At 36.9% G+C, this 11,210-nt stretch overlaps 1 protein-coding gene across 1 annotated transcript; it reads left to right on the forward strand.

Moving 5' to 3' along the window:
- The first annotated feature begins 695 nt into the window (after positions 1 to 695).
- Positions 696 to 5,502, forward strand: LOC145660860 (phospholipid-transporting ATPase ABCA3-like). The gene is made up of 2 exons (XM_081726286.1): positions 696 to 911; positions 4,491 to 5,502. The coding sequence occupies exons 1-2, from the start codon at positions 696 to 698 to the stop codon at positions 4,752 to 4,754; spliced, it is 480 nt and encodes a 159-aa protein (XP_081582412.1). The 3' UTR covers positions 4,755 to 5,502.
- Positions 5,503 to 11,210: the final 5,708 nt, after the last annotated feature.

Genomic DNA, 11,210 nt, shown 5'->3' on the forward strand with positions numbered 1-11,210 from the left:
GCAACAATAATTCGACTGAAGTCATAATTAAGGTAATACAATTTTTGAATACTTTCTAGAATTATAATCTAACGATATTTATTCTAAATGTTATTGAGCAGCTATTGAAAGCCAAGTGTATAGCTTCGTATAACATTCAATATGATATTATTAGAGAATATAGCTATTTAATTCTGTGTCATTGTTGAGTTAATTGTCTAGCCAGTTATTATCACCATTTACTTCTTTATTTGTGGTTTATTTAATCTTTTTATAGTACTACTTGGAAGAAGTGAATTCAAGATGGGAAAAGAAATATTTCATCATCCGAAAGGTTTGTTTTTATGTAGTTATTACCAGGGGTAAAAGTGGATCTGAAAAGGTAGGGGGACGGTAGGTAGCGGCATAGCGTCATGCCATTCCCCCTGCCTACCTTTGCCCATTGTAATTTTTTAGGAACTGGAGGGACACCGTACATATATTTTCGAGGTAGGGGATGGCGTCCCACTCGCCTTTACCCCCTGGTTATTACTTTTATTACTTGTTTATGAAGTTTAAATAAGTAATACTAACGTATTCATTTCTCTTAAACATTGTACTACTAAAATATTTTTCAACCTTACTTAAAAGTTATTTCTTACAAGAAGTATTAAAATATATTTATGCAACTTTAACATGTAATAATTGATACCAAGGTTATCGATTTATTTTTAAGCATGGAAGAATGTGAAGCATTATGTAACAAAGTTGGTATTATGGTAAATGGACAGTTCGTGTGTTTTGGTAGCATCGAGCATTTGAAGTCAAAATTTTGCCAAGGATTTACTATATTAATAAAGCTGAAACCAACAGCGCAGGAAGACATTTTGAAAGCCTTAAAACGTACACTTGAGAAAAATCTTCAACCTTGTATTTTGAAAGATGAACGCCAGGTAATTCAACGGATTGTTTTTTGTTTCTGATTTTATATACAAGTACTTTATGAACAATAAAGGCAAACTGTAAGAAGTGATTAATCACATCAAAATAAGATAAAAACTTCATATGCGCTGTGGGGAAAAGTGCATAGTTTCAAAGCTACAGACGTCTAAAATCGTGAAGGAGCTCAATTTCAACGCGCGTTAGTTCGAATTCGAAAAACCGTGAAGTAGTGGACCATATCAACGTAAAGGAAGTCATAGATATGCACCAAAAATGTATATTTTATCAATGTGCAAAGAGTACCCAAGGTATTCGCTACAGGATATAATTTCCAGACATGCACCCAACAGAATTATCAGGTATAGTCTAATGCTAGGGTAGGCCCAAAGTAAACAAAAGGAAAACCTTGACAATAGTGAACACGGAACTTCAGCTGGAAGTTGAAAGCGTTCGGGACTGTCAGCAACACGGTTCAGAACAACGCGTGCTGCGATGTTTTTCTTCACGCTTGTATGTGAAAAAATGTGATACGGTGACAAAATATGTCCCATATCCTTTGCCTTCTTTGGACCCATCTTGAAATCAGAGTATATCTGAGAATTCTGTTGAAGGAGTGCCTAGGAATTGTATCCTGTAGGGAGTACCTTGAACACGCATTAACTATTGATGAAATATGCACATTGGACTTGTATGTATGACTTCCTTTACGCTAATATGGACCACCACTCCACGGTTTTTCGAATTCAAAATAGTGCGTGTTGAAATTGAGTTTCTTTTGATGATTTTGGACAGCTCTAGCTCTGAAACTATTCACACTTCCTCACAGGTCCATATGATTTCTTTTTGTCTTATTTTTATGTGAGGAATCACCTCTTACAGTTTGTCGTTATACTTTATTAATATCCTGTATATCCTATACACTGGCATGCCACTGAATCATACACACCTATCAGTACCGTTCGACCCCTCTATCCTCAAATACTGCAACAACAAGGCAGAATAATAACGCCACCAGCTTCTGGGCATCGTCTAAAGGTCTTGGAAGCAATGCGTCCTAAGCTGCGGTCCACAACTAGTCCATGTTCACTGGTAGAGTCTGTCTGCTCCGTACAATCCTTTTAACGACATCTAACAAATGTTCCACTCGACTCAAATCTGAACAGCGGGGGGTTTGTATTACCTGAAAGATGGTAGAATGGTCCTCGAACACTCAACTGTACCTAAACACAATATGGAACCTGTGGGCTGGACAGTTGTCTTGCTAGAAAATGCACGTCCCGTTGGCATAATCATCGTCAAGAGCAGGTGTACATGGTTCCCCAGAATGTACAGTTTACACATATAGGTTGGCATTCAGGGATCCTCTTACGCCAACTAATGATCTCAACGATGCTCAACTAAAAACATTCTGTGTCGTAATAGACCCACCATCAACTTGCACTGTTTTAACTTGATATACGGGTTTCATGCTGATGTCAGATTCGGACTATCCCATCAGTGCGATGCAGCCAGAATCAGGACTCATCGCTCCAGGTTTCATGTTTCCACAATTCAATGGTTCAATAACGGTGCCTTCGAGCCCACACAAGGAGACAAGTGGTGTCCGATGCCGGCCTTGAGCAGAGGCACTCAGATTGGTCTGAGAGATCTGAAGCCAAGACGATGCAGAAAACGTTGAACTGTCAGTGCAGTAACAATTCGCACGGAAACTTCTTTCAGTTGGAATGTGATTTGCGACAGGCTCTGAACCTTACTGGTTCGATATAGCTCAGCAAGCGCAGTCTACATTCCTGACCTTTGCACTGTGACCGGTTCATGGCTGCCTTCCCTTCATTTGCATAATCTCGCCATACCCTTGCAACTGTGGTACGCGAGGACAGCAGTTGCTTCTCAATCTCTGAAATGGAATTCCATTCATGGAGCTCGAACAATCTGCCCTCGATCGAACACGTCTAAGTCTCGTGCTTTTACCATTCAGTTTCTCAAGACTACTGTGTCTTGCGGCCAGAGATTCTGTCTATTTATACCTTCAATGAAGGGTATATGTGGGCGTGGCAATGCGAGAACTGCAGTCAGATGTGCCTAATTCGGTGGCACGTCAGTGTGTATATATATATATATATATATATATATATATATATATATATATATATATATATATATATATATATAGATAGATAGATAGATACATAGATAGATAGATAGATAGATAGATAGATAGGGTGTTTCAAAACAACACCCGCAACGTTTGGGAGGTGATTCCTGACACCAAGATAAGTCAAAAAGTATAGACCAACCTAGGTGCACAAATGCTTCTTTTCGGAGTTATAGGCTGCCGAAAACAATGAAAAATTGTACTTTAAAGGTCCATAGCTCCAAAACTATGGAACCTACAGTAGTAGGATCAAGATTTCACTTAGGAACTAGTATGGGCACTATCCGAAAATACATGTTTCAGAATCCTAAAGTACTCACGCAGCAGTTTTTGCAGAGGGAGTTTGACTACAGGCGTATAACTTGAAGTATTCACCAACTACCTCTATAAAAATTGTTGTTGAAGTATCGCAGGATTCTGAAGCATGGGTATTTGGATAGGGCACATATTAATTCCTAAGTGGTCTTGACCCGATTACGGCAGGTCTGATAGTATTGGAGCTATGGACCTTTAAAGTTCATTTTTTCATGTTTTCGGCAGCCTATAAGCCCGAAAGGAAGCATTTGTGCATCCAGGTATGTCTATAATTTTTGCCTTATCTTGATGTCAGGAATCACCTCCCAAACGTTGTCGGTGTTGTTTTGAAACACCCTATATATATATTGGAAATCTGTGCATATAAAATTTTGAATATAGAATTCATGTAATATTATACGTATTTCAAATAGTTTAATAGTCTACTAATATGTTGTGGGAAGTCATATAACTTTAGGAGGTAGTGCTAATCCGTAGATTATACAGTAGATTATAGGAATCTATAATTCATTAACATTTCTGAAGTTATGCAATTCCTTGTTATGAAGTCGTTAATGATAGAAAGCAGAGAGTTAAGTGACTGTCTTATAAGAGCATCCTTGAGAAAGAAAGAAGGGAAAGAGGATTGGTAATTTCTAGGTTATAGGCTAGGCTAGGAAGTTATCTAGAACGAATCTGAATTTTCTGTCTCACAGGCAAGGGCGCCGATTTCTCTGTAATTTTTTGGAGGGTGGGGGCATTCAGATGCAGAAGGCTTACATGAGGATTTTAAGACAAATTGCATTCAAATTACGCCAAATATTGTATATTCTTAAATACAATAAGGGAGCACACATGAGCTTTGGGGGGACTCGGACCCCTTGGTCTCCCCAGGATCGTTGCTCTTGCTCACATGATATTATTTGTGACATGATGATTTTCGAAATCGAATTGGAAACACTTCTCAGTAAGTGGTTGTCTTCATATTATATCCTCTGTAGTAATCCCTTCAAATTAAAATTGGATAGTTTAATTTTGCTTTGGAAAGCAGTTGAACTTAGTCACTAATACCACAAGTTTGCAATATGTTATTAAAAGTCTAATAATAAACATGTCTAATTAAAATTATAAATGTTCACAGGGTCTATTGCATTATCACTTAACAAATCCAAATACTTCTTTGGCGAAGTTATTCTCTGCGATGGAAGAGATAAGAAGGGATTATTCAGCAGTTGAAGATTATTGTGTTTCAGAAACAACTTTGGAACAAGTGTTTCTGTTGTTCGCTCGGAACCAGAAAAAAAAGAAAAAGCCCAAAGGAAATATTCTAACCAGAAGACCCAAAGCGATTTACAAAAAAGTCAGAGGACAACGTGAGGATGACGCAATGCCCGTTGCAGTGTAATTAAACACATACAAATATATAATAACATCCATTGAAAACTTCTTATTAGCATTTTAACCAGTATGAAGAAGTGAATGTTGTGATTGCTTTTATTGTGTTCATACGAATTACGTATAATTGAAAAAGTATTGTTGGTTTGAAAGCAGTGTTCACAGCAGGGCGGAATAGGGCCACAACTAGGACCTTTATACACAGGCCAAGGCTCTGGCTTCCCTTTCCCTCACTCCACAAATTAGAAATGTGCAAATGATTGGATTCGACGTCGAATAATCCAAGGAATCTTTATTGTCAATCCCATGCCAAACTTGGGTATCATTCTTTTGTGATTAAGATGACGAAAAAGTAATAATAAGTGTCAATTAAATCATTTCAATATAATGAGTGAGGGTTGGTTTCATAGTGCAACTTACTCATTGAGTGCTTGCTTTTCTACGATGTGTGTAAGTGTTATAGAACTACGTGAGATTTCTCCATCTTATTTTTCATTTCAAACCCCGAAATCTTACATCAATGAAATTATTATTATTATTATTATTATTATTATTATTATTATTATTATTATTATTATTATTATTATTATTATTATTATTATTATTGAGTGAATCATATTGGTAATTCTTTGAGTTGCTCTTTTCTTTTTATGCTAACAATTTTAAGATTTTTCGTATAGTTCAAAGTTCTCATGATCATCTAAAATTACAAGCAGATCTAACTCTATATATTAATGGTCTAAAAATAATTCATTACCTCTGAACATGAACAGAACCAAATCTTCGAGGAAAACTAATATATCAATTTATCAAGATTTGATTATCATGAAGTTGAAATCGTTTCAACTATCGAAGATTTGTGTATTGTAATTGATAATAAATTATTTTTAATGAGCATATTGGTGAAATTTTATCAAAAGCCGGAAGGAATTTAACTCTCATTGATTGGGTTGTTAGAGACTTTAGAGATGTATTAACTTGTATTATGCTCATGTTAGACCTACTTACAATATATTGTCTGGATATAGAGTAAGAACTTGATTTCTATTTCTCAATCTATTTGAAGCTATTGCAATTTCGTTCGTGGCTCGGCTTCCATTTAAATCTAAATTCAATAATTTAACTAATAATGCTATTCTTTTGAAACTTAATTTACTCTCCGTTACTGAAGGAAGAAATTTACAAGGATTAAATATATTCATAATATAATTCATGATAAGATTGATTGAGATTGATTTGTTGTATCTCACAATCTAACAATCAATCTCACATTCGTACAAATTACTGTCTTTTTTGTGCAATGATAGCTTGATTTGTACCCCACTATAAGAGTATTGCAACTGTTAAGAAAAACTTTTACGATTTTTATATTTTTTTTCAAAAACAATTTTCTGAAATTAAAAACCGATTTGTTAGCTGTGTTAGTAATGAATACATCTTTTTCTTTTGCTTATGTATGTAGACAACGTTGTACTAACAATACGTATGTCATACGAATTATTATTGTATGTTGTCTCACGTCTTTTCAAGTTTTACAAGTTTTTGTAATATATTCTTGCATGATTTGTCAATTTATATATTTATTTAAAAATGTTACCAATTAATGGCTCGTTGGCTGTATATTATTATTACATATTGTCTCACGTTTTACAAGTTCTACAAGTTTTGTAATATATTCTTGCATGATTTGTCAATTTATATATTTATTTAAAAATGTTACCAATTAATGGCTCTATGGCTGTATATTATTATTACATATTGTCTCACGTTTTACAAGTTCTACAAGTTTTTATAATATATTCTTGCATCATTTGTTAATTTATATATTTATTTAAAAATGTTACCAATTAATGGCTCTATGGCTGTATATTATTATTACATATTGTCTCACGTTTTACAAGTTCTACAAGTTTTTGTAATGTATTCTTGCATGATTTGTCAATTTATATATTTGTTTAAAAATGTTACCAATTAATGGCTCTATGGCTGTATGTTATTATTACATATTGTCTCACGTTTTACAAGTTATACAAGTTTTGTAATGTATTCTTGCATGATTTGTCAATTTATATATTTATTTAAAAATGTTACCAATTAATGGCTCTATGGCTGTATATTATTATTACATATTGTTTCACGTTTTGCAAGTTCTACAAGTTTTTGTAATATAATCTTGCATGATTTGTCAATTTATATATTTATTTAAGAATGTTGCCAATTAATGGCTCTATGGCTGTATAATCTTTCACATTAATGAAGATCAATATTATGATAAATTATTATTATTATTATTACTTCTAAAATGGAACTTGAAAAAAATAAATTGTTTTTTTTAAAGATTTTATTATTAAAACTCGTTAGTTCAGTAAAGAAAATATATTGAAGGTTATACAAAATTTCCAAACTCAACTAAACAAACTAATTCAGTCTTATTATACAAAGTAAAAACAAATTTCTATTAACAGCGAAAGATTCTATATTGACATACAAGTCCATAAAAAAAAGGAAAAAGTAATACATTTATAATCTATTGTGAGCTCTCTTGGGGCTATGTGGGTACGTAAGCGCCCTTGGCGTGGGAAACCCGGGCTCTATTCCAGGCGGAAGTTCTGTAGCTCTACGTCTCATATAGCATCGGTGCTGAAAGGTACGCTGAACTAAAGAGCATAATCTATTGTTAAATTACTGCATTTGACAATAGAATGTTTAGTTCAGTAACATATAAACAGGTGATACGAGGCCTGTTGGGAAAGTATTCAACCATGGTCCCGGAAAACCAATGCTTTCACCTGCCATTTTCATCGTCCTAATCCCCTTCAAACTAGTTCCCTCTTGCTTCCACCCACCGACTTTGGTAGTCTTTCCAGGGCTCGAAAGATCCCTAAAACCCATCATCGGGAAGTGCAACGAAAGCAGTAGTTGCGTTGCGCTAGATCTCCCTTTGGATGTAAAAGTTTGTTCCTATCTGGTACTTTTTGATTTTCTCGAACACACAAAAGTTTCACAAGGCTATACTGGGAAAGTAGGAAACTTGACGAAACATCGCAATTTTGTGCTGTGCTAAAAAGGACAACCACGTGAGCTGCATGAACGGAATCATTATCTGCAGCTGCTGGTACAGTATTCGGGGCTTTGAAGTCCGCAGATCTGGTCATTTCGAACAAAGAGCGTCATATAAACGACAGAAAATGTTTAAAGACAAATCCTTTATGTCCTTCCTTTACATACACATGACTCACATTATTACGGCAATCGAAGAAGACAATCAATATTGGTATGATTTTGCTATGCACCTGGCGATGTTCTCTGGTTCGTCGCGAGCTTTGTCAGGCCTTGGCGAGCTCGAATGTACCCAGGGAGTCGGTTGTGACTTTGTTCCTGCGTCCTATCTTTACACCCATGTCTACCATTTTAGCCTCGCCAAGACCAAAGGCGAGCACCCAACATAACCACTCCTCCACAAGAGCGAATGTAAATGAAAGTAACGCCATCTGCAATCTAAAGACACCATGGATCCCTCTTCCACATGCAAACTTTGGCCAACCAATGCTGGTGGTTTTCTCGAAAACAAAAATGATCGGATACTTTTTCGACAGGCCTCGTATGTAAATAATAAGCTTCAGTTGTTGCAACTGGAATTCGCAGACAAATAGATTTCTAGCAATTAAAGAAATTTTTACGTTTGATATACATAACTTTATAAGTAGCGATGACTACAAGTCAAAGTGATATTATTTTTTTAAACCATTTCATTATTAGTAGGATGGTGTCTATCAAAATTGTGTGCACCTGGATCCCTGATCCAGGGACTATGGTCCATGCTCGGGAACCATGGCCAAGGGTACATAAACCACACCTTCTAAATTTTGACAAGGAAACCTTGACCCACCTGCAAAATTTTGGTAGCGGATACTTAGGACCACTCCCTTAAATTTTGGAAATTCCTAAATTTGAAAATTTGGTATGCTACTACAAAACCAGGGTATGTACCTCTGTAAGTTTGGGTAATCCATCCCGTTCCATTTCATGGCCAAACGATTGTCAAATAAGTAAATTTCGTAGGTTGTTGACATTTGTACTCTTTGATGAGGACTAATTAGCTTATATAATTATATGAGTGTGTACAGGGGTCCATTACCTTTTATAAGGTCTGGGTACAGTGCTCGGCAACGAAAGTCTTACAAGCTTAAGTTCAAATTACTAACACATTCTTGCGCCGTGTGTTTATGCATTCAGAAACACACGTCTCGATCGACTACTTGCTCCTGGTATTCAATCCAACGCCCTCCTTATTCTCCTCTTCTTATCTAAAGTAATCTGTATGACGTAATATATTTTTTCCATTCAGACGGTAAAAAAAGGATTAATGTGTACAAACTATCCCAGACAACACGTACCTGTACGGCACATGTGCACTTTCCATGCATAGGCCGTACATGTGCACATGTTCATTTGTGTGGATGATGCATACATACATAACCCGTGCTTAAGCCGTACATGTGAATTTGCGTGGATGAAGCACACATACAGAACCCGGGCAAGCGCACATGTGCATTTGCGTGAATGAAACACACGCACATAACCCGTGATTAAGTCGTGCATGTGCACAAGTGCACTTGCACGGATGAAACACACATTCATATAACCCGTGCTTAAGCCGTTATGTGCACATGTGCATTTGCGTAGATGAAACATACGCACATAACCCGTGATTAAGAAGTGCACGTGCACATGTGCATTTGCATGGATGAAACACACATTTATATAACCAGTACCTAAGCTGTTATGTGCACATGTGCATTTGCGTAGATGAGGCATACGTACATAACCAGTGAATAAGAAGTGCACGTGCACACGTGCAGCTGCATGGATTGTAGCACACATTTGTATATATCGTGCTTAGACCGTTATATGCACATGTGCATTTGCGTGGATGAGGCATACGTACATAACCAGTGATTAAGAAGTGCACGTGCACATGTGCATTATCATGGATGAAGCACACATTTATATAACACGTGCCTAAGCCGTTATGTGCACATGTGCATTTGCGTAGATGAAGCGCACGCACATAATCTGTGATTAAGAAGTGCATGTGCACAAGTGCATTAGCATGGATGAAGCACACGTTTATATAACACGTGTCTAAGCCGTTATGTGCACATGTGCATTTTCGTAGATGAGGCACGAAAAAAAACCAGTGATTATGAAGTGCACGTGCACATGTGCATTAGCATGGATGAAGCACACATTTATATATCCCATGCTTAAGCCGTTACGTGCACATATGCAGTTATGTGGATGGCGCACACGCACATAAAACGTGATTAATAAGTGCATGTGCACATATGCATTAGCACTGATGAAACACACATTTATATAACCTGTCCTTAAACCGTTATGTGCATATGTGCATTTGCGTGGATGAGGCACACGCACATAACCCGTGATTAAGAAGTGCACGTGCACGTGTGCATTTGCATGGATTTAAAACGCACTTAAATAACACTGCTTAAGCCGTTATGTGCATATGTGTATTTGCGTGGATGAGGCACACGCACATAACTAGTGACGAAGAAGTGCATGTGCACATGTGCATAAGCATGGATGAAGCACACATTTATATAACCCGTACCTAAGCCGTTATGTGCACATGTGCATTTGCGTGGATGAAGCACACGTACATAACTAGTGATTATGAAGTGCATGTACACATATGCATTCGTATGGATGAAGCACACATTTATATAACCCGTGCCTAAGCCGTTATGTGCTCATGTCCGTTTGCGTAGATGAAGCACACGCACATATCCCGTGATTAAGAAGTGCACGTGCACGTGTGCATTTTCATGCATGAAAAACGCATTAATATAACACGTGCTTATGCCGTTATGTGCATATGTGTATTTGCGCGGATGAGGCACACGTACATAACGCGTGATTAAGAAGTGCACGTGCACATGTGCATTAGCACGGATGAAGCACACATTTATATAACCCGTGCTTAATCTGTTATGTGCATATGTGGATTTGCGTGGATGAGACACACGTACATAACCAGTGATTAAGAAGTGCACGTGCACATGTGCGTTAGCACGGATGAAGCACACATTTATATAACCCGTGCTTAAGCTGTTATATGCATATGTGCTTTTGCGTGGATAAGGCACCCGTACATAACCAGTGATTATGAAGTGCACATGCACATGTGCATTAGCATGGATGAAGCACACATTTATATATCCCATGCTTAAACCGTTATGTGCACATATGCAGTTATGTGCATGGTGCACACGCACATAACCCCTGATTAAGAAGTGCAAGTGGACATGTGCATTAGCATGGATGAAGCACACATTTATATGACCTGTGCTTAAGTCGTTGTGTGCACATGTGCATTTGCACAGCTACTGCACATGTGTATGACACATTCATAGTACCGTGCAAGTGTAATCGCCCTGGAGTT

The sequence above is a fragment of the Thermobia domestica genome, chromosome 9 (genome assembly GCF_964235325.1).
Source record: "Thermobia domestica chromosome 9, izTheDome1.hap1.1, whole genome shotgun sequence".
Classification (NCBI taxonomy): Eukaryota; Metazoa; Arthropoda; class Insecta; order Zygentoma; family Lepismatidae; genus Thermobia; species Thermobia domestica.

Excerpts from the sequence above, each read along its gene's own strand:
- LOC145660860 (XM_081726286.1), top strand. The coding sequence starts at position 696 with ATGGAAGAATGTGAAGCATTATGTAACAAAGTTGGTATTATGGTAAAT. Across the intron at positions 912-4,490 it reads TTTTGAAAGATGAACGCCAG|GGTCTATTGCATTATCACTT; the intron begins GTAATTCAACGG and ends AAATGTTCACAG.